Raw genomic sequence first — 24,504 nt, 5'->3', positions numbered from 1 at the left:
CGAAGGCTGCACTGAAGGCCAACTAATCACTTTCTCCAGCAATCTTACACATGACGGCTAGAACCCAGAGAACCCTTGCCATCCCTCATTATCCACCGTCAGACCATCCGGCTGTTGAATCATCATTATCTGGTCCTATAGTCAGACCTTCTCGAACCGGAATTTTTACTTTTCTTTTCTTTTTTTTGCAAATCAGTAAGAATTGTCAGTGATGACGAGTCAGTGTCACAATGAGAACGGATTACATCTCAAAAACAAAACCAACCCTGCCTCATTTGTAATTCTATTTTTCTTACCCAGGGTGAACTGTTAAGGGGCCTCTTGGTAAGAGTAGGCTATAATGCTGAATGGATGCATTTATATAGTGCCTTCCAACAGAGGTGCTTTATCCTGTATCCAGGCAAAAGACTGCGTGGTCCATCATCGCTGTTGTTCAGGAGGGAGGGGGGGGAAAAAGCTTTATATACCCAGTTTAGCACTTGTTTTTCCAGCAGGGCATATCATTTTTTGAATAATGAGGGGGTTTAATTCACCTCCTCCCTGTGGGAACATAAATGTCATATATTCTGCTACAGCCAAAATGAATATATTTATACACAGCCTTGTATTTTTTTTTCATGTCGTTCAAGTGAGAAAAATGCTGTTTGTCTTTTGAAAACAAATCAAAATGTGAGTGTGAGATAAAGGTTGGTTAGTGAAAGCTGTTCGTCCAGCGCACCATTAAAACGTCCATACCTGCTTTTTCTCCTTTTAACCCACCTGCTATCCGTCACGTCAGCCCGCCAAATATCTTGAGTGAAGCAGCAACGTCGACGGACATCCTCCATTACTGGACCTTATTTGGCGCCATAGTCAGCTCGGACACCGTGACAGTGAAGGGCCTTTGGCGCCCTCATCTGTCCTCACAGAGCACTGCAGGTGTTGTGAATCGTTTTGACTGTGGGGCAACGTTATGGAGAACTAAGCAGTAAATTATTAAAATAGTCTTACAGTAGTAGATAAATTCTAATAAGGACAAAATTTAAGATGGTGGTGAAAACATTAAGAAATAAAACTATTTATGAAACCTAAAGTAGACTACATGTTCCTTTTTCCCCCCCATCCCTGACAATATTGATGATTATTTATTTTTTTAACTCGGGCATAAAGACATTCATACTCTCCCTGACGAAGACATAACAGTAAAAAGCCTGTTTAATTGCAGAATATATTGACAGTACGGTACAGCAATAAAAACACTGCCATATTGCTCCTATTTTTTACATGACTTACACAGCTGCTGCTCAGCTTATGAAACAAAAACAGTAATACGGTACTTGTACAGTAATTGGTGAGAAAAACACAACATACAGACAGGCTCACAGAGCACTCCGCCAATCCACGGACAGGATCGCTGTGTTCAACGAGCAAACGCACAATATTATAATAATCATAAGAGCGAGAACAGGGACATAAAGCATTCGATTCCCGTGAGCGATTTTGGGATCACTGGGTCTTAAAGGGGCCGACTAGGCTGAAACAACTGGTCACACAGGGAGCAGGGAGCAGAGATGCACAGCCACGAAGTCCACAGACACACAAAAAACAAAAAACAAAAAGAAGAAGAAGAAAAAACAAAACAAATATGGATTACTTTGTACGTACGCAATACATACTTGACAGAAAATGAAATGACTTTGACATTGTCCATGGTCACTCATTAGTCTGTCGACTGGCCTTCATTCCCCACGTGTCACATCCTCCTCGGTGCTTGTGCCTCGGTTCATGTATTACATGAGTGCGGTTGCGTTTCACTACAAAGCGCCAGTTTGTGAGTCGTCTCCTTCGGCTACCGCAGGATCAGGGGAGCCGACCTGTCGTCAGTCACCGCCCTGCGCAGCTTCACTCCGCGGCGTATTGACACCAGCATGTCCACGTCCTCCTGGGTCACGGAGAACGGCTCCCGGGGCGCACGCTGAGCCGCGGCCCCGGGCAGTGAGCTCGGGAAGGGGAAATGACCCTCGCCGAGGGCGTGGGCACTAGCCGCCAGCTCTCCTATCTTCTCCACCAGGCTGTGGCGGTTGGCAGCGAGCAGAGGGTCCTCCTCAGCACCGTGGGCGGCCATGCTCGAGGCCTGCTGGGCATAAACAGTCCTATCCGCCCCTCCTCCTCCTCCTCCTCCTCCTCCTCCGCCTCCTCCCAAGCCCCAGATTTTGTCAGGGAGGCTCATCCGCTTCGGAGAGGCCCTGGTGTAGTCACAAGCGGATGGGTCATCGCCGTACAGAAACTCTTCGCTGCCTGTGCGATGCTGTGACGGGCTGGCGTACCCCGGAGAGTCTGGTACTGTGGGGGTTTTGACCGGCACGATGGGGGGCCGGATGGGAATGGGGCCGGATGTGGATGGCGTGCGCCTCACGCCCGTTTTGGAGGACGGTGTCCGTCGTATAGTGGCCGTCCCCGAGGTGATGGCTCCGGAGCCGCTTCCCCCGGCGCCGTTGGGAGTTCCCTGCAGGGTCTTTCCTGCAGGCAGACCTGCAGTGCTGGCAGGTCTCTTGGTTTGGATCATGCGGCGGTAGCTCTGAGCAATGTTACTGTGGCGCGGGATGGTGGAGGACTTGTCAAAGTCTGCCTGCCCTTCACTGTCAGCATCCCCATTGAGGGAGTAGCACTCATAGTCTGAACCTAGAAGTGACAGTGAGTCATGAGATTCGATTTTTTTTTGTTTTTCGCAAAAAAATACGAACAACAATGTCTGTTAATACAGAATTTATCAAAAACACAAGGAGCTGTATGTGTGAACACAAGTGTCTGCATCAGCTGAAACGCACACTTAACAGAGCGGCTCCGCCAGCTGCCTCAAAATAAAGTGTGTGTGAGTCAATCTGTGAGTAGAGCAGGTAAATGTCCTGCGAATTCACAGCGAGCGAGTGGGCGTGCTCATGACGTTTCTATCGTTTCTCCAACATGCTCTACCCGCCCGTCACCTCAACTAATTGCACGTTTCCACTAGGTGAGAACGCGTCTCTCACACACCCACCATCGCCGGTTTCAGCCGCATGTGAGAAGGAGGTCTTGTGACTGTTGAGGGTGAGTGTTACCTTGTGAGGGGATGGTGTCCTCAGAGCACGACGGGGTGTTGGTCTGCGTGCTGTAGCCACTGGAGTACTGCAGAGAGTCCCTGCTGCTCTTCTGCTGCTCCATACTCAAGCCTCTGGTCAGAACCATCGCTAGAGTACTGGCTGCTGGAGAGATGGGCTCGCCGTGCTGAAGGGTGGACACGCGCACGCGCACCCACACACACGTTTGGAGATACAGGCAGGCAGGAAAATACATAAAGATTAGCCCACATTTACATATTCAATTTACCTCACTGTATTTCCCAGGGCACATACATTTATATATCGACATTCAAATGTTTACTCCCTCAGGACTTCTTACCTTGGTTGCTGGGCCAATTCTCCCTCGGTGTGAATCATCTGGTTGCATCCCAGAATACCCCTGTGGACTGGGCGGGGCCTCCAGTTCCCTCATCTTATCCACAGACTCCCTCCTACGCTGCAGAGTGCTGGCCAACGACGGCTCACAGGAACTCAGTTTGGCCCAGTCCTGCGGGCAGCAGATGGAACAATGAGACTCGTCTCGCAGCCGAGCATGTCCAGCGCCTGCGGTCCAACACTCGCAAAAACACTCGTCAGATTAACGCGGGAGCTGCCGATTTGGCTCGTGAAACTCGTTAGATGCCCAAGGAAGATATGGGCAAATTAAAGTGGGCTATGTGAGTGTTGTTAAATGACAGAGCCGTCTCATCTTTTGCGAGGAAAGATGGGAAAACTGAGCTTGAGGAGCAAAATGGGGATTGTGAGATTAATCTTTACGCCGAATAATGTGCATGAAGGCAATAAGACACACGAAGCAAAGAGGCAACAAAAGTTTAAAAAGAGCAAACACAAAAGTTAAAATTGCAAATGAAAACGAACCTTCCAGTTAGGGACCTTTGATGTGGGTGAGGGGGTGTTGGATCCGGGGGAGTGATTAAATGTGGGGGACGCAGGAAGTATGACAGAGAGAGGCCTGATGGTGCCAGTGTGTGAGAAAGCAGGGCGGAAGGTGCCGAAGGATGAGCATGAGCCAAACTGCGGAACGGACAGACAAATGTGAGTCGAGAGTGCTCAACATCCATGGACAGGCCACGTCACAACGGCACTGCAGCCGTCGAGTGGGGGCCCACTCTGAACTACAGGCGACAAAAGGGGTGAAATGCGCTGCACGCGTGTATGTGTGCACGTCTGCAAAAGTGCGTGTCGTGTCCAAGATCGCCGAGCCGATCGGCGAGATGCATGCAGTACTAACCGCCGTGGGAGAGTTGCACTCGCTGACAGACTGGCAGGTTTCTGAAGCCTCAGAGGAGGCGGAGCTTGTTGATTTCTGGGAAAAAGGGGGGAGATGGAGGGAAAACAGCGGCGGGGGGGAGGAAATGGAAAGAGAGAGAGAGATAGAGAGATTGAGAGATTGAGAGAGAGAGAGAGAGAGAGAGATATGCAAAGGAACAGGTTGAGTTGGGGTGTCGGGGAGTTTTAGAGAGCCGGTAGTTTCCTCTGAGGGGATCTACAGACCTCAGCCTCGGTCAAAAAGTAAAGCAGCATTTTAGATTTAGAAATTTCTCGAGAAAAAGAACGCCGTGACAGTTGGTGTGCTGCCAACACACTGAAATCTGGACAGCGCGTGAGAGTCTGAATAACTTTATCAAACCAGTGGGACGGAAATTCAACATTGGCAGCTGCTAAAAGCTCTGCTGCAAAAAAGAACTCTGCCTTTTTTATTGTAACTTTGAGTTTATCAAACATGCAAAAGACGCATGTTCCACACCAGGCTGGAGCATCCAGATTGGAAAAGGACAGTTGCTAAAAAGATTCCATTCATATAAATCTACTTTGACGCGACCGTGGTGGCGTTGTGTGATGTGTCCCTCTTCTCCTGCAGCACTTCTACATTACACGTCTGCTTTCTTGGTTTTTGATGCGAGCGGAGAAAACATTATTTCCCACCGATCAAAGATTACATTTCGGCATAATGCCGGAGTCTGTTACCTGGCTGGTGATATCAGACGGCATAGGCGACGGAGGCTTGGAGTGGGTGTTGGCATCCTGGGAGACAAAGCCAGAGTCGTGGGAGGACACACTGCTGAGCCGGTGGGCTCCCGCAGAGGGCATCTGGAGGAGACTGTAGACGAGATATCACATCAGCGTACACCTCAACATACAGTGTGCACCCAATAAGAGCGCGGCATATATTCTCTTCCCGTATTCGGTCCTTATCTTTCTTTCTCTGAGGATTTGCGTGTGGGCTGCGGCACGAGCAAAAAAAAAACAACCAGGAAAAGCGGGATTGAAAAATGTATCACAAACGCTGTGTACATGAAGTGGCGAGTGCAATATGAAAATTCTAAATGATGGCATTCTTCTTATTTTGGTGCATCAAAGAGCATTAAAGAGTTATCCCTTCTGTGATTTTTCCTTCCCCTATGAACATTGACAGCTGTCTTTGTGTTTTTCGGCCCCCTGCCCCTGTCGTTCTCACTCAGCGTTGCTTCTCTCTTTGTCACCCACGCTTCTTTTTAAATGCACAACTTGTGCTTTTCACCTTCCCTTCGTGACGGCTCTCCCACACCTCCCTCCTCCTCCCCCCCTCTCCCTCTGGAATATATCTAAAATTGTGTTTTCTCCTTAATCATGGTCCTCAATAGGATTAAGGAGAACTGCAAATTAGATAAGGCAAATTCAATTTTGTAAACCTCAAGTGATTAACAACTAAACTAGACACTATCCTCACATCCTCTGTCTCTATGCTGTTTCTTTTGAGAGGAACTCGGGAAGCTTGTTTTCCGTTCTATCCCACCAGACCTTCTTTTTTTATTATTATATCACTGTGAATCCTGTAACACCAATCTTGGTGGGTTTTATTTTTTTTACCCTCAACTAAATCAGATGCAGGTATAAAATCCTGCGACCTTCAGTGCAGCAGTCAAACTCTGAAGTTCCATAAAACGCTGACATTTCGGAGATTTACACGAATTTATGGTCTAGCCTCACTTTAACATTTGTTAAAGAAAGACTTGTTCCTTGACCTTGAGTGCACTTCTGACCCAAATTTTTACATAGAAATCGCTCAACTATCCCCATTAGCCTCATAAATATGTGGATTCTGGCTCTCATGTTGGCTCGTGGCTTTCAGGCTGTGATGTTTCACAGCTTTGGATCCTAATCTGGCGGTAAGAAGCTTGAGAGCTGTAAATCTGCTCGGAGCGAGAGCCGAGAAGCTGAGGTACGGCACGTGGACCGCCACCGCCACTAATCGTGACAACCTTCGGTGTTTCATTACTTTGCTAATTGTGCGAAAAGGCCCATTGGACTCCAGCATGAACAACAGTCACTATTAACACGATCTGACACGGCAAGTAAATCATATCGTAATGTGCCATCAACACAGTGCACAATAAGACGGCACACTGAACAGTGAAGAAAGAGCAACCAGGTGCGCCTTTTTTGCGCATGCGTGGGATGTACCTGCACATGCTGCTCTTCCTGGAGGCAGCGCTGCTGGGGGAGGAAGGAGGCGTCTGGTAGGACCAACTGTAGTCGGAGCCTTTCAGGTCCCGGATCACCTGTGACGAGGCGTAACCAAACAGTGATGACAGTGAGTGGCAAAAATAAAAGGAAACTGCTTTCACGCGAGATAGAAGGGCAAAAAATAATAATGATGGAAGAGATTGCTGTGTTGTGTTATTGTTGTGGTAAGATTTCAAGAAGGAGCGTCAGAGTAGAAAATAACAAGCATTTTCCAGTGATGCGTCCAACCACTATTTTGTCATTTAAAGGAAAAGGAGTATTTTTTTTCCCCCTATTGTCAAATTTCATGAAAAGACAAAAGCAACAGTGTGTTATTGAGTCTCTCAATTCTTTCTCCAGCCTGTCTATCACTCTCAAGCCCATTCGCTGCAGCTAAAGTATAATCTTTACAGACGGGTCAAAAAACATATTCTTTCATTTGTAGAAAATGCTAGATAAAACATCTGTGTACTGTAGTTTCTAGCAAATATTACTCAAGCAGGAGAAAAAAAAAGAATCTTTTTGGAGTCGATTTTCAGTAAAGTAATGATACACATTATTTACATTGCCGAGTCTCAGTGGGAGTCAATGCCACATGTAATAAGATAAATGAGATCAATGAGACTTGGTAAGCAATCATAAAATCTTTGAGTATGACCCAAATAACCCGACTAGCTCTGAGAAATCAGTGTGTCGGCAGCACGAGCAGAATTATTTCAAGCGTTGCACATCACCTGCTCACTGGCCGGTGGCAGCTTGTGTGGGTCTTCGGTCAACACGGTGAGATCGTCGACGATGGGCTGTAAGTGTGTTATCTCACCCAGCATGGCGATCTCCACATTCTGGAGGAAGCAACACATGGATGGAGCGAATGAAACCGCCATGCCTGGGAAATTACTCTTATTTGACTCTTATTTTCTTCAATACCAAAATGTTCCTCACCACCACCGACTGCAGCAGGTTGATGAACGAACAGTAGCGGCCCCTCTCCTCCAGCAGGGCTCTGCGCACCGCCTGCTTCTCCGTCTCCTCCATCAGCAGGTACAGGTCACTGACGTCCTGCATGGCGCTGTCCAGCTGGGGGCGCAGGTTACCCCGGCCTGCACGGGGCAAAGCAAATCAGGGGGGGGGGGGGGGGGGGGGGCAGAGGCACACATGAGGGTAAGTGGGGGGAGGACGGGAGTGAGAGAAGACAGATGTGAGGGGGGTTGATTAAAGATTGACAAGGGAGGAGGAGGAGGAATGAAAAGAGATTGAGGATTAGAGTGGAGTGTGATAATTACGGGTGTGATGTGGACACAGAGGTCAGGGAGGAGGTTTAAAAACCAAAAAGAAGAGAGATGATTAGTGCACATGATGATAAACTGCTCACGAACGCGAGGCCAACGCACTGACAAACATCACATTCGAATGGTTCACGGACAGGCGAATGAGAGGACACCGAAGCCAGTCGGCCATCGTGAGTTGATGCAAGGCAGACCGGCGGTGACTTGGAAGTCCTGCAATGAATGTTGACACCACAACGACACTAGATGGCAGGTGAACGGCGGCAAGAGACAGACGGAAGGATGAGATGAAGATGACAGCTGAGATGCCAATTTCTTATATTTGTAAACTAAACCCTACAGACTTCTGTGTCTCAGCAGTTTCGGTTAAATCTCAAGCAGTGCACTCATTGGACGTACAGCGGGACTTTTTGAGTAAATTCACATTTATCCATTTATCTATCTATCGTTCTGCATCTTGATTGTAATGAATAGCATCACTCCGGTTGTCTGTGGCGCACCACACGCCGTGCATCTGTCTAAAAACTGTCTATACGTTGAACACTTATCATCCTAATTGGCTATTATTTCAGTGGTACCTGCGTTTAATGTGCCACAAATTAAAACAAAGCGTCCCGGAGGATCTGACAGCCTGCCAGTTAATAGCTCTTTTGAAAAAAAAACAAGAGGTTTGAGTCTTCGGTGGAGCACTTAGTCATCATCACGCAGCCAAATGTCGGCGCGTGACAAGAAGTATTTACACAGAGGGAATGAATGATCGTCTTACTGACGCGGTGCCAATTAACTTGGCAGTTTCTCGCTATAGTGAGAAGGAGGCATTTAGAAAATGGAGGTAATACATCTGAAACAAGTCGGCAAACACTGTCATGTCTCTCGAATGATATTACAGAAACATCGTCCATGTTACGAGTGAAAACCTGCTTGCGCGCTTTTCCTGCTGCGACCTAGGCCTCTTCCTTCTCTGTACTGTTTACATATTTTATTCTCACGATCCTCATATACAATATTAGTTTGAAGATTACAATGAGAACGTTGCTTGAGCTTTGGGCTTAAAGGAAAAGAAAATCAGTTTGAACCACACGCTTATTCACTTTCTTGTCTCTCTCGTCTGTCCGCTACATACAAAGAGCTGCCGCCGTTTCCTTCTCACGTAACGCTTGTCAAGAAAGTGAATAGGCGCATTGCCTCTAACCGCAAATGCCGAGACAGCTCAGGGTTTTATTTTGACTGGCAGTTTCATCTAAAGATGATTATGATGCAATTGAAATGATCTTTCCTTTGGAAAGTTCTCATTCAGGGCTTAAGTTGGCAGACATACCCAGGAGCTCTGCAGCCAGGGGAAATACGCACAAACAGATAGAGGAAGGGGTGTTGCGGGGGACGGGCGAGAGGAGGAGGAGAGACAGGAGAACGGGCAGTGTTAGCTGTATCAAGTCAGGACACATTGCATGTGACAAGCCCGTACCGCTGGTGTAATTTCTGTATGAAAATACGAGTTTAATTACGACCGGCAGAAGGGGCCGGTGCAGAGCACAGCCAGGAGAGGAGAACACTTCTTTGATTTATGAAGGTAGAGGAGGATAAATCATCCAAAGCTGGAGTGGAGCCTCTGAAACTGTGCCAGGCATTTTGATTTGATTGGAGTTGTCATGTCGAGCGCTACACTCTAGATGGCACCAGTTCAATACGAAACGCCGGTGCAGTCCAGGGACCAGCGGCCGAGCACAATTCATTAATATCAGCGTTTGAAACGTCATCAAGAGTTCCACAACAGGTCCGTTAGTCAACAAGTTCTTGAGACATTTTTTTTTTTCCTCTCACCTTTTCTTGCTTTTTTCTGGAGTTTGATGGTGTCCAACGACTTCCTTTTGATTTCCTGACGAGAGCGCTTGTATTCTGCGGAGAACAAGTCACAAGCCACAGCTGGATCAGTTACTGTCCATCAGAAAAAAAGGGTCAATGCCATAATTCGTGCTTGCTGGTTGTTCACCTTTGGCATGGTCTTTGTCCAGCTGATTAGCCGTCTTCTTCCATTCCTCTAGCCTGTCCTGGAGTGGTGTAACCAGACCTTCCATAAGAGAACTACAGCAACAGGAAGAAATGACACGACGGCAGACAATGAGTTGAATGAGGGGCTTACAAAAGAAGCTTTATTTACACGACACACACAAAAACACTCGGCAAATAACTATAAATGAACTATTTATGGGAGAGTGTGTATGTGGATGTGTGGATGTTATCTGTATCTATGTATGCAACATGTGTCAACACGTGCGTAAGTATGGATTTGTATAATAGTAAGGTATATAGGTAGATTTATGCAAGGATGTGTTTGTATGCAAATGATAATTTACTCATTGCCCTATACTGTCCAACATTTTTTCTTTAATAGGTTGTTGTTTCTCTCCGTGTTCTCATTTGTAACCCTTTGAATTTTGTAATAACATTTTTTAAAAAGCTTACTTGGTGAAACTGCGTAGTTTTGTCTCAATGCTGCGGTGTCGCATACACATCCTCGTCAGGGCCGAGCCAATGTCCCTGGTGGCCCCTGAGAAAGACAAAGAAAAAACAAATTGTCACTTTACACACCTCAGATATGCCTCTTGACCCAGAAAGATTTGATATCCCAAGAGGAGATGTAACCCATCAGGAGAGCATGATTATTTTCCGTCAGATGGATTTGCCGGATTGGTTTTTCTTTTGTCTTTCTGGCAGTTCTTGCTGCGGCCACAAGGTGGACGAGTGTGGGCTGTAAAAGCAGAACCCATAAATGTCATATTTGTTTGAGAAAACAAATGTGACACCCTAATGGAAAATAAAACCCCTACACTCCGTCCTTGCTTCATGTCCAAATGTGCATTTTTCCCTTTGACACTTCATCGCATGCCATGGTCCTGTTTAAAAACCGGCCCGTGTGAATCGGTCACTGTACTTTTCCTCTCTCTTCTGGAGTGTAATTAAATGGGGTCTTAAGCTCATAAGGCCCAGGCCGCTCCGCTGTCTTACTGGTGGTTAGCAGGCTGCAGTAATGTACGGCAGAACTGATCCTGTTGCAATCTGGGCCACATGGGGCTAATCTGAGGTACACACACACACACACACACACACACACACACACACACACACACACACACACACACACACACACACACACACACACACACACACACACACACACACACACAGGGAAAGAGAGAGGGCATCTTTCAATAGCAGCCAAGCTTCTCACTGACGATTTCATTTTAACCATTTCTTTTTAATATATGTGAATGTAATGAAGAATGTACAAGTGTGTGTGTGTGTGTGTTAGTGTGTGTGTCCGTGTGTCCGTGTGTCCGTGTGTGTGTGCGTGTACAGGTGGTGGTGTGATTTACCAACCCCCACTGCCCACTCCACCCCCTAGCACCCTCTCCAATGTTCTCATCCTCTATCCCGGAGGAAAAAGGAGGGAACCCTGTAAGGGGATATCCCTCTATTCTTCCCTGCGTGCTCTGCCTTTCCTGTTCTCTCTGTTTCCTAAACACCATTCATGCAGGGTGGACAGAAAGAGAGGGCGAGAGAGAAACTGGCTCTATCTTGCACTGCAAAAGCGAGCTGAAAGAAAAAAGTTATACACCGAACGGGACGGAGAGATAAAACACGACTAAAATAGCAGCTCTGAAATCGGACACTGCGTTCGAAAGAACGCCTCAGATGGTTGCTGTCCGTTGAGATCTGTGCTCGTTCTCCTGCTATCACATAAAAGAAACTAGGTTATCGTCCCCAGTCGATATCGCCAGAGAGACAAAGACCATTTGCGCTCGGCTGTTCAAAAGAAAAAGCTCAGATCTGGACTCCATCTCACGGAGACATTCCCGCCAGGCTGACGCAGAATAACTCGGGAGTGTGGCTGTGTGTTGGGAGCAGGACGGGAAGGTTGTCCTGCGTCTGCGTTGCTTTTCAAAGGTAACACGAGGGGAGGGGGGGGGGTGTAAGGTCGTCCAGCTGTATCGCACACAGGCATTGAACAGCAGGAAGTGATTGAGGTTAACACGTGGAACCTATACACTGAACTCCTGCTATAAATAGCCGAAGAAGTGTCCTTCTTTAGAGGACAGGTGTTGATTATCTGTCATATAAGAGTCTCTGTTGACACCGGTGAGATTAGAGGTTAACACTCAGGTTATGCTTCTCTCCGTGTCTCCCCTCTCAACAGTGTGGCAGGAGGCAGTGCACTGCTGGGAATCAGCTTTTACAGGGTAAAGCAGGATGGAGGGAGACTGAGGGAGACAGGAGGGGGAGGGGGAGGGAGTGATATGGGCCCTTCTATCTCTCTAACAGACTTTTCCCAATGTCACTATCAGCCAGCGCGTCAGCTCCCCCAACCCCCCTCTCGCTCTCCGGTCCCATCCACACCTACCAATTTCCCGCCCGTCTCGTCCTCTCCTCCTTCCTCCTCCCAGAGGGGGGGGGGGGGGGGGGGGGGGGGGGGGGAGATCAGCTGACAGCTACATCCTGGGGAGGTCCAGCGGCTTCCTGCCCGTGTCCGAGAGCCCTGCTGGCCTCTGGCCTTGACCGGATGGACAGGGACGCAGTCATTCACTCCCACAGCACACGGGCGTGTGACGAACACATACAAGCTGGGAGGACGCTACTTATGCAAAATGTACTGTTTCTTTCCTTTGATATCTTTCTAGAGGAATAAAGTTTTGAGGAGCGGTTATTCTCTTCCTTTATTTCCATGATAAAGGGCCTATTTGGTGTTAATATGAAGGGCCTGAGGAAGTGATTATTTAGCAGGCCCCTGGACCCCAGGGGCTTCAGGGGGAGCAGGACCGACCTCATAGCAGACACCCACACGTGCGTGGATGAAGCAAAACACAGACCAGGATGCAGGAGCGCCGTTATGCAACGCAGCCATATATCTTGGGACGCGGTGCGCGTCACCGGGAACAAATGAATGAGCGCCGCAATGTGTGGTTGATAATAAAAGCCCGTTTCTGACGCTGACGCCGCCTGATTCAACATATGAGCAGAGGACAGATTTAAATTGCCACCAGCTCTGCTGTGTGCGACGAGGGGGAGTGCGTGGGAGTTTTGGTGAAGAAGGTCGAGGCCCCACTGGTTTTGGTGGAAACTCATAAGTTCCCGTATCAAGAACCAACACAGTGTGGTCGAAGTGTTTAGTGAGTGGTTCCAACCAGGGATCTGGTTCTGATTATCTCCCCTGATTCCTTGGGGAAGGAGGAGCATTTTAATAGGCCTGCTTTATAGGGAACTCTCCTGCCAGGAGTCGGGAGCCAGGAGCAAAACTGCAACAGGCCTCCTTCCCTGGTGTCTTCAACGCTGGAGCTTAGGGCTCAACCATCTCTCTCTCTCAGCATCTACATCGCCGCTGCTCAGCTCAGGTTTCACCTTGCATTCCCAGACTACCGAGCTGGAGTGAGATTCGGCTGGACTCGGTCTCAACAGGCTTTCGAGCTGAATCCAGTTCTCCTGGGTGGAGTAGGTGCTCCCTCTCTCTCTCTCTCTCTCTCTCTCTCTCTCGCTCTCTGCTTCCTGTGTCAATAAAGCATGTTGATGTGGGACGTAGAGCGAAAAAGGTACAGAACATCCTCGTGCTTTCACTTCCAGGAATATGAAGTCCCTGCCTTGTTTTGTTTTTTTTGCCACACTCTCGCACAGAGAGAGCTGCGCTGGGAAATTCCGTCGTCCGTGAGACAACAATTACTCCTCACGTCGGCACCTTGGCCACGGAGCCGACTGCGGCTGGCACACACGGTTAAGCCTCCTGCCTTTGCCCTCGCTCACCCCTGTTAAGTTCGAACTGGCAGGGACACAGCGGACGCCACTGACGGATGAAAAGGGCTGCGGGGCGAGAGGGGAGGATGAAAGAGGGTACACACTGCCGAGGTGCCGTCCGGAGCAGGACACGCGGGGGGGGGCACAGGAAGTGTTGGCGGGCTGCTGCAGGTGTAGCAGGCGTCGCCAGGACAAAATCTCCCACTTTGGGGCGAAAAGTACATTTTACTGTGCAAAACAAAGCACAATAAGGTTATATTACATAGAATATCGTCATTTATCATGCTAAAGCATTGGAGATGGCTTTCACTCAAGTTACACTCTGTAACTGGTTCAAAAACTGACTGTTTTTTTGTTATTTTATTTCTGAACTCATTTCAACGGTGAAAAAAATAAACCAAGAGTTGGTTTATGTCTTCAGAGCAACAGTCCAAATGCAAACTATATTCATTTCACCATGTGAGACAACATCGCAAAGTCACATCTTTGTGCGGCTCCAAACGTCATGAATGTGAACATAAATGTGTCTGCTGCATCAAACAAAACAGCATTCAAAGCCTCTGTGTCACTTCCTCGCAATGTCTCCCCGTTACCAGAAACAATGCTAATGAAAGGCAGAGGAAACTGCCTCAAGATCAATTGTACACACACACACACACACACACCATTGTTGTCTGGCCAGACAGCACACACAGCAAGTTTCACCTCTGGACCAGAAAAAAAAAACCCACACACACACCCACACACTCGCACACAAACACTCTCTCTCACACACACACACACACACACACACACACACACACACACACACACACACACACACACACACACACACACACACACACACACACACACACACACACACACACACACACACACACACGGAGAGCTTGATGTGTCCTGATGTGGCGTAAACATGTTCTGGGGAGCATTAAGACGAGGCTGAAGAAGGAGAAGGAGAAGGAGAACAAGGAGGAAGTTTGATTTCTTCTGCTGGAGGAGCTTCCTGCTCAGGGACATAAATGCGGCTAAAAATAAACGGCGCCCCTTGTCCAGATGTGCTTTTCATTGGAGAAGGAGAAAAAAACAGGGATACACGGAGAGAGGGAGAGTCAAAACAAGAAAACGTAACTTAAAGTGAAGGAGAGGAGTAATGTATCATGCAATTAATGGAAATAACAGCGGAACCGTCAGGGAATGACTTCACCTGCAGCTGAAGGAAACGGCCCCAGATCAAGTTCCAACTAGTACAAAAAAGAAAACCAGACAATAAGGCAACGGGCCGTGAATGATTCAGTAATCAATATAGACAGGAGTCATCAGGAGATGATATATCTAGAGCTGCAACAATTGATGGATTAATCGATTGAAAATCGACTACTGAATTAATTTCCAACTATTTTGATTATTGATTAATTGGTATGAGTGTTTTTTTTTTCTAAAGTCACTATAACAGTCTCTATAACTCTATAACAGTAAATTGAAAATATTTGGTTTATGGACAAAACAAAACCTCGTCTTCACCTTCTCATGACATTTCATGGACCAAACAACTGAGCCATTAATCGATAATGAAAATAAACATTAGTAACTTGCAGCCCTAGACATACGCCACTGGCGAACCCAAAATATCAAAAGACAGTTCCATAATGGGGACGTTTGATTAAAAAGATTCCAGACGATTTTGCGAGGTTCTGCTCCAGATACTAAATGATTAACGTCGGACGGACAGTCGGACAGACATGATGATCTGCACGGATAAAAAGCCTTTAGGTCAGTTCAATCAGATAAAACTCGGAGGCTGTCCCGCTCTACACCCTCCTCAGTGAGGTTGTCATTATCTCAGCTGACAATGCACTTCCCGCTCCTTTGTTCAGCCAAAGTTTACGCTGCACTGCTCATTTGCAAACAATCCTCCAAGCAATGCTGACACCAACACCACCGCCACCACTGTTCACACAGAGCTCGAGCTCTCGTCTCCACCTGTAGTCCCCGAGTCTTGTCTTGTATTTATGCATTTACTGAGTCGGATGAATGAAAATAAAAAAACGGATCTGTAACTAGTCCACCTAAACTATGAAGCACAACGCATCTGATTCATTCTGACACTGTGCCGCTGATCGTGTCAGTGAAAAAGTCTTGGCAGTTGTTACACGTATACTCGGCCTAATAAGACAATGATGCAGGAACCTCGGATACCTGAGAAAGATTCAAGTATCTCTTCAGTGGACGGACTGACTGTTGGTCACAATGTACTGCCACTATGGCAACTGGGGGAAAAAATATTATGTTACCAGCGAACCCGAATCTCAGTGCATTTCTCCAACTCTTTTTTTAATCTGCAACCTCATTTGATTGAAACTAAGCTTGTGTCCTTTTTCATTCCCTCTTTTAAATGTCCTCCCTCTCTCTCTCTCTCTCGCGCTCTCATGTATTTTCCCTCCCCCTCGCTCTCCCGCTCCCTTCCACGCAGACTTGGTGTTCAGGACACACAGTATAGCTGAACACCGTGTTCCCCCTCAAGTCTCAGGGTCGTCGACGTATTCATTCCTCCGAATGAACGTTACGTCGAGCCAGGAGATTTGTTTTCACTCTCACTATTATCATTACTCCCCCGCTTCATCTGTTCTTCACATCATTGTTTCAGCCCATTCACCCTTTGCTTTTAGCATGTAGTCGTTACAATGGCTGGAAAACATTCATTTGTGGCGCGACCGCGTTGGGTTTGGAGGCTGAGGCCCTCGAAGAGGAAGAGAGAGAGAGAGATGGAGAGAACTGTGTTGGGAACTGTTCAGCTCCGTCTGACAGACAAGGTAGACAGCTGAAGGAGAAGTAAGAGGCTCTTTAAGTGGATACTTAACGTGAACTCTCGGAGGTCATGAAATACCCGACGGGCCTTTAGCGTACAATCAGCAGACCAGTCGGTGGCTAAAGCGCTCATCAGTGCGACTGCATGTTGTACACGTACGTCTAATCTGAAACACACCAAATCCAAAAAGCTCCTTTTATTTTGCAAAGTTAAATCCACAAAAGATGCAGATCTGGGCCCATATCGGGCTTGGAGCATGAAATGCCGAGCTTGTTGGACGTCCGCGCCGGTCACATGGGCACACTCTCATTATTTGACATGTCCGTAAAAATAGCTGCGCTGCCGGGGAAAGCGCGGTTGACAGTAATCCCCTGATCTCGCCCTGCACTAGCGCACGGCCGCATGTTGGTCCGTGCCAGGCCGTCCAGATGGCGGTCAGGGATATCTCTCCCATCTGCCAACCCGGAGAAGCACAGCGGCCAAGCAGATTACTGCTTCACTGACACACTGATCTACTAGCATACCTCCGTGCCTCCACCGAGTACGGACTGGATGAAGTAAGAAAGAGAAGAAACAGGCAATGACCCACTGGTAGTTTGAGTGATGGTGTGTGAACCCCACGGGCCTCTGGCACACGGACGAGACAAGAGGTTTGGTCCGAGTTGAAGCACACACGTGCAGTGCATCGCAGTCTGGTCAGCGATGCCAGAGTGTGAATTTTTAAAGCTGGGGGCGGCCGATCAGGACGGGTTGGGAAGGCCGTCTGTGTCTGTGCGTTACAGAGTGGGGCTAAGAGGATTAGCTGCCCAGCCTGGATACCCAGAGCTGTGGAAATCCCGCTGCAACCACAACCCCCCAACCCGGGCCAAACCGCCCCTCGCTTCACTCACCTCTCCGGAAAAAATGTAGTCTGTATGTCATACCATAACGGAACATTGGCCGTGAACTACCGACTCTTTGACCTCTGTCTACTTCAACCATGTCCAGAAATGGAGAAAATGAAGTCAACCTTCCACTAAAACACATGTCATCCAGCCCGGCAACAACATAACACCAAACACGGAGACTTCTGTCCTCCAGATAAGTCCAGTCCTCTTAAATATGTCACACAACAATTTAATATAAAAACACACCAAAAACTATGAGGCCGACCGATGTAACAATAAAAACATTCCAGAAAGCTGCACAGCCTCAAACTTAAGTCCCATGAAAGATGGGTGTTGAAACATGAAACATTTATCTTTAAAAAGGCGAAAATTCGACCAAACACATCCATCTAATACAGACTTTGTGGTTGGCGGAACTTTATTGAACCCAGATGCGAGTTGTCGGCTCGGGGAGACAGACGTGCCTTTAGACACAGATCCATCAACACGGCCTAGAGAAACAGTGCTGTCAGACACGGGGCCAAAGACGCCGGGCAGCCAACTCCTCCAGCTGCTACATAAAACACAAGACGCTGACGCCACCGCCGTCACCGTGAACTCTAAAAACAGACAACACGGGCAACGAGGAGCCTGAACATGAACACAGACCGAGGGTGGTTTTGACACAGGAACACGCAGACACAGCGAGGAGTGTGTATAGCGCTGGAAGTAGAGGGGGGGATGATACATTAGGGGATGTATATGAAAAGCTGCCCACCCAGTTAAAGACAACACAAACGTCAGGACAGGAAATCCTCAAATCCTCTTTCATTCACTGTCCTCCCCCCCCCCCCTGGATTTATCAGGGAGCAGTGAATGAGGGGGAAATGTTGCTTTCTTTGGCAGGAAACAGTCGGCGAGTGGAGAGTGGAGAGAGTGTGTGTGTGTGTGTGTGTGTGTGTGTGTGTGTGTGTGTGTGTGTGTGTGTGTGTGTGCGTGTGTGTGTGTGTGAGTCGGTCGGACTCGGAAGGGCCGACGGGTTGAGTGTGTCAAAGGTAGACTAAGGGAGGCAGAAGAAGGAAGAATGTGATGAAGCCTCCAGCTGTGCCGGCAGCTGCAGCTTGTCCCCAAACACGAGAGGGGAATCGAGGGCGACAGCAACTGACGGACCACAGCTTGTAGCCGAGGGCCCACCCCCCCCCGTGGCGCAGTCAGCCCTATATGGCTATGTAGACGCTGAGGCAAACATGATCGCTGCAGACAGACAGACAGACAGACAGACCCACATACACACATGAAGGGAAGCGGACAGAGGAAGAGGGGAAAAGTAACAGCCACAAAAAAGATAGAAAGAGAGGCTTACAAAATGGTGAGCGAGTAATTCTATTCATCTACCATTTCCCTACACATCTTGATGCCGATACACTTTTAGAATAATGGCAACTTTTAATAATGAAGCTGTCAGGAGGGAACACATGTCCCCATGAACTATGTCCACGGAACCTGCAGCCTGGGGGATCAAAGGTCACCAGGCCACCACGAGCCAGGCCAAGTAAATATCGACATTCCTCGGGCCAAATTAATTACCAGGTTTTTTTTGGAGCAGGCTAAGAGGCTACTGCAGCTCCCACGGGAGAAATGGGATTGAGATGGTACAACGGCTAAGAGCGCATATAAATATATAAACTGCACAGTCTCTTTTAGATTCCCTGAAATAAATATGGTCCAGAATGACACACACACACACGCACAGTTTTTCTAATGCTAAAAGAGAACAATATCCAGTTAATAGTTCAGTCTAGACACATTTCATGATGAGGTGATTAGAAGTGTCAGAAAAGAAATGATATGATCAATAGTTAAAGGCGAACATGCGAGCGGCTCTGCGAGACAACTGAGCCACCGCCGTGCCAAGATTCTCATTTGAAACGCAGATAAAAACCGTCAAATATTTTGGTAGTTTTATATGATTTTTCTTTGTTCTTTTTCAAAGCATTCCCTGCATCCCTCATTCAGTCTGTGTCCAGAGAAGGACGGCATTAATCCTAAAGGTAAGGGCCCTGGCAGAGGAGCAGAAGAGTCAGTGGGCGTACGAGTGACACACTTTACAGGGATTTTATGCATCTATAGTTGTAAAACTCATTCGGCCTTCTGTCTCGTCTCTCTCTCATCTTTCTGTCTGGTACATTTATCATTCTGCTGGGGAGGGGGGGGGGGGTTCTACTTTTTACAGCAGACACACTTCTCCTTTGAAGCCCTGCACCTCTACTTTATTGATGCAGGCCGCCTGCTGCTATAGCAGCGATAGCAGCTTCCCCCCAGTGTACCTTCGCTGAGCTCATGTGCGCTCGCATCGGGATTCGTTTAACGTCACCTCGCGTATCGCCGCATCGATGATCTGCACTTTTTTACGGGAGAGGCTACAGGAGTAAGTCTGGTAGCAATGTGTTGGAAGAAATTCCTCTTTGGTTATTTGAGTGGTCAGCGAGGGGCTGTGCTCGTACAAACTGTTTGGCATGTGACCTGTGAGGTCAGGTGGCCGGCCACCAGCTGTTGCCCCTTTGAATATCTGTGTGTGTGTGTGTGTGTGTGTGTGTGTGTGTGTGTGTGTGTGCGCGTGTGTGCATGTGTGTGTGTGAGTGCCTCTGCGCTTGTGTAATTGTGTTTGTGTCAGGAGCCTTTTTGCACGACCTAAATACTGCTCTCGATGATCAACTCCAAAGACATGGGTGTTAATCAGCTGCCTGCCCGGCCTGTCGGCTGCCGCCAGCAGGGCGACAACAAGGCAGATCAGCAGACCTCATTAAGACCCAAGAAACGTAAGCTCCAATTTTCACTTCCCTAAACCCAGCCCCAAATAATCACGGTGCCCGTCGAGGACAACAAATCTAATTGCTCAATAAAAGGTGGTAAATGTTTTGTTTTTTTTAACTTGCCTTTTCCTACTTCACCTCTTTCACAGTGTGTGACCTTGAATTGATTGAAAAACTTTCCGACTTACCTCTGGAGTTGGTGGCCATGTCGGCCACCTTCTGAAAGGCATCTAAGAAGGCCACTGCCGCCAGAATTGTGGTCCTGTAAAACACATGGGCTCTTTTAAATTACTGCAAGGCTGTTAAAATAAGATTTTTTTTCATTGAGGTTTTAAAGCTTCATTGGAAACCACTTTCTCACCTGAGTTGAGAGTGCAGTTTTGTGGCCTTGGCACTGAAGTCTTCCCACACGGGGTACGAGCTCTGATAAGAGAAAGGGGAAAAGAATTAAGTCAAACACAGATTTCGCCAAGGACATTTAAGTGCACAGACATGCTTCTCTCAAACACAAACACAGCGTATGCATACAAATGAGAGAATGCAAAATGTTCTCTCCGGCTTGATAGAATCTGGAAGGGCGTGATTGCATTTCAATGTCAGGTTCATTCGGCCGTAAATGCGTTTTTCCTCCTTAATTTACTCGGATAAGACGCCGAGTGAAATCCAAATAGAGCTGCAATAACTCAACACACTCTGCGTTTGACCCCCGGGGTTAGAAACTGGTTGGCGTATCAGCGCCGTGCTCCGACTTGTCTTTGTTGACCTTGAGCATGGTTTCCCAGCACACACACACACACACACACACACACACACGTTATTATTATTGTCCTCAAATCAACCTGCACACCCTCTTCTCTTGCGCGTCACTGTGAGCCAGCGTGTGTGTGTGTGTGTGTGTGTGTGTGTGTTCACGGGCATGACGGAGGTAAGCTCTTATATCACAAGTGTTTATGTGCACGGGGGCAGGTAGGAGCGGCGGCCTTTGAAAAAAATCTGGATCACATTTACCCCGGGATCATCGCGCGCCCCCTCGGGCTACATGAGCAGAAAGCCAAAGCATGGAACACATTCAAGGCTAGATCCCATTAGAGCAGGAGCTTGAGCCCTGGAGAAAGGAGAGAAGGGGGCATAACCCCCCCCCCCCCCTGACAACGCGCCTCTTTGATGGAGAGGACCCCGAAAAGAAGCCACACATTCTGATTATATATATATAGTCAACAATGCAATCCGGAAGCAGTCCTGATCCTCCTCACCGTAGCAATGACAGCGTTTGAACGGCCAGCTCCTCTCGCTCGGATAAAGCACAGGCCTTTCAAAAAAGTGATTTAGGAGCCATCGGCCCCGGCAATAATGTTTTTCGCCACGAACCTCCCCGCCTCGCCGTCTGCACTTGACTCAAACAGGTGTCTAATTAGCTTGCGTGGCCTGCGACTCCCAGGGGGCAGGAGGGATGTGCTGCTGCCAAGACAGCTGAGGGAGGAGGAGGCTGAAGAAGCGGGCAAAGACGACTACATGCGGAGCTGCAGGGATGAGGGTTGGTGGTGGTGGTGGTGGGGGGGGGGGGGGGTTACACATTTCTCTCCCCATCCACGCCCAGCAGCGCCCAGGGAGGTGAGGAGGGGTGAAAAAAGGGAAGGAAGGGAGGAGAGAAAGCCTCTTCCTCTTCTGTGCCCTGTCATTCATTCACACTGCAGGGCGAGGTCAGACGAACTATCATCCTTGGGGGCTGGTAGGGGCGGCGTTGCTCAAGGACGTGTTTTTCCTCTTTTTTTTTTAAAGGTGGTCGCTTCTCCCACATTAAGAGGTCTGAAATCACATCCTCCGTTTCTCAGCGGTACCCAAATCCAACGCTGATCCAATTCTTCATTGGTGATCCAATCCGGCTGAATCATTATTTATTTCATCTACCTCCTCTTCCACCGCCTCTGCTCTTTTTTTCATTTATTTTCCTCTACACTTCATCAGACAGTTATATAACCAACAGGTGCTGCTTGTAGCAACACAGTTTGTCTTCACCACCCATAAGATGCTGTGTAAGTGCACTGTGCATGCGTGTGTGTGTGTGTCGTGTTGGTAATTGTACACTCCACTGTAACATTGTTCACAATAAGTGAGATCAGCGCAGGAAAGCCTCGCTGCTGCGTTGCTCTCGGGGGGGTAAAGCTGGTCTGACAGGCTTGCGTGGCCCAGCCAGGCGGCAGGAATGAGGTCAGATGTCTGTCGCAGACCGCGGACGCACCAACGCTGCGCTGACTCAGGGCTTCAGCCTCATTCATCTGCGTCGCTTATCAATACACAGACTGCCCCCTTTTTCGAGGAGCTCACGTCCCTCGCTCGTTCTATCTGCACCCTGACATGAGTGCAACACAAAGAAAAAAAATATGAAAACCAAACAAGGGGCTTTGCCAATAGCTGAATGCGGATTCCATTGGAGGGTCCATAAATAGTCTGTCCACCACGGCCCTGTGAGCCAGCGATCAATGAGAAATCCGTTGGGTGGAAAAGTGTCGAGCGGTTCCTGACTTACTCACGGTTATCAACACTTTGTGGAATGAGCATCCTCCGCACTGTGAGAGGTCTGGGAGCTGCCTCCGGGCCTGATGAATGCGTTCGCACTTTCCATCTGTTGTCGTGAACAACAGACCACCCTGCTTCAACTTCCTTGAAGTTACCCCTCCCCCAACACACACACACACACACACACACACACACACACACACACACACACACACACACACACACACACACACACAAACTAACATGTGAGTGATTGATAAATGGAGACATCTAGTATCTAGTTTGAGAACTCGTGTTTTCTCTGAAATTAGATGCAGCAGAAGTCTTATCAATAACAACTGTAAAGTGTGGATCATATGCGTATTAAACTGCATAATAGGTAAAGTGGTGCTTTTTCCTGCCACAAGGCCAAACAACAGGAAGCACAATCAATAACCTTTCATGCCTGTTTGGGTGCAAGAGGTTGAGGCGATGGAGCCAGTCGTTTTCTTTCCGAGCATCCTTCCACGGCTGACATTTAATCTAGAAATCCTTGGCGGTCGGGGTCAAATGTCAACCCAGAACATTTGTCATGTGAGAACTACGTCAAATGTAAATTATCCAACACTTCTGATTGTTGTTGTTTTCCTTTCTTCTACTACACACACTGGAGTGGATTAAACTGACTCTTTGATTATAAGGATGATGATGATGAGTTAAGCTTTTGACCCCAGGACCAAACACTTGAGCCCCAAAACACAAAATAAAAAACAAATAAATGCCTCTGCTAATACTTTCATGCAGCCAGTTTTTGTATGACACACACGCACGCACGCACGCGCGCACACACACACACACACACACACACACACACACCGACCCACAGGCTGAAGTATTGTTAAATGCAACCACCGGTGCCCTGACGTGCAAATAACACAAAGAGAAAACATGTTTCATCTCTCAATTTGTCCTGCAGCGGTGTTCCCAGTGGGGGAGGACCCGGTGAGAGAGACAAAGGCAGTAACAATATGCGTCTTAATCAAACCACCACACTCCCACAACAGGTCGGATCAAAAACTCCAATGTCTACTTTTAATAATGTGTGTGTATGTGCGTGTGTGTTTGTGTGTGTGTGTTACCTTCATGTCGTTCACGATGGCCTGGAATAATCCACCCAGCGCTCCGCACTCCTTCTCCACGGACTCCATGGTGCCAAAACACAACCCCCCCCCCCCCCCCAACCAAAAATAAGCAAAAAGGCCAACAACAAAAAAATGGGTCAAATATCCGACTGTTGGAGTGTTTTGACTAAAACACCAGTCATGGAGACGTGCGTCTTTTTCATCCGCCCTCGAATAGTTGCGCTCGCCCCACAACAATGTCGCTCGCAGCGGAGGAGGATGCGAAGCCGCTCTAAGCCTTCAGCCCCCTTCAGCCTTCAGCCCCCTTCAGCCTTCAGCCCCCGCAGCCTTCAGCCCGCAGCCTGCCGGAGCGCACAGACAAAAAGAAATGTGCTGCTCGCTCGATGGAACCGGGGGGTTCCACGGCTCTGGCTCGCTGACGCACGGGATCGCGATGGCGCAAAGGACGGGGACGGGGACGGGTACCCTCGGTTCTCTGATGGGTTGGTTACAGCCGGAGGACACCGCGGCTCCTCATGATCACCGCAGTTAACACACAGAATAGCGGGGAGTTAGGGGGACATCAGGAGGAGGAGGAGGAGGAGGAGGAGGAGGAGGGGGCGCCACCGCGGGCGAGGGGATCGGTCGCAGGTCGGGGACGCGGGGACGCGCTCCGTTGTTGGCGGCGGAGCAGATGTCTCGGAGCCGGAGTCTCGCGTAATACGATCCATGGGAATGGAAAGGGGGC

At 48.4% G+C, this 24,504-nt stretch overlaps 1 protein-coding gene across 7 annotated transcripts; it reads right to left on the bottom strand.

Annotated features, from left to right (window-relative positions):
- Positions 1 to 1,176: 1,176 nt before the first annotated feature.
- mtss1la (MTSS I-BAR domain containing 2a) lies at positions 1,177 to 24,504 on the bottom strand. Of its 7 annotated transcripts, none has more exons than XM_047333391.1 (16): positions 23,775 to 24,504; positions 20,501 to 20,562; positions 20,328 to 20,401; positions 10,334 to 10,418; positions 9,861 to 9,952; positions 9,692 to 9,766; positions 9,189 to 9,197; positions 7,527 to 7,684; positions 7,319 to 7,426; positions 6,543 to 6,640; positions 5,067 to 5,199; positions 4,330 to 4,404; positions 3,957 to 4,112; positions 3,418 to 3,585; positions 3,078 to 3,243; positions 1,177 to 2,661 (listed from the first exon to the last, which is right to left on the bottom strand). In XM_047333391.1, exons 1-16 carry the CDS (start codon positions 23,841 to 23,843, stop codon positions 1,829 to 1,831), a joined length of 2,361 nt encoding a protein of 786 aa, XP_047189347.1. In that variant the 5' UTR covers positions 23,844 to 24,504; the 3' UTR covers positions 1,177 to 1,828. The 7 variants fall into 7 exon arrangements, with proteins under 7 accessions (XP_047189347.1, XP_047189344.1, XP_047189348.1 ...); XM_047333388.1 differs by lacking the exon at positions 23,775 to 24,504 and adding an exon at positions 22,671 to 22,916; XM_047333392.1 differs by lacking the exon at positions 9,189 to 9,197 and having other exon boundaries at positions 23,775 to 24,503.

Source organism: Scophthalmus maximus, chromosome 7 (genome assembly GCF_022379125.1).
Source record: "Scophthalmus maximus strain ysfricsl-2021 chromosome 7, ASM2237912v1, whole genome shotgun sequence".
Lineage (NCBI taxonomy): Eukaryota > Metazoa > Chordata > Actinopteri > Pleuronectiformes > Scophthalmidae > Scophthalmus > Scophthalmus maximus.
This window is presented reverse-complemented; position numbering and strand designations above follow the sequence as displayed.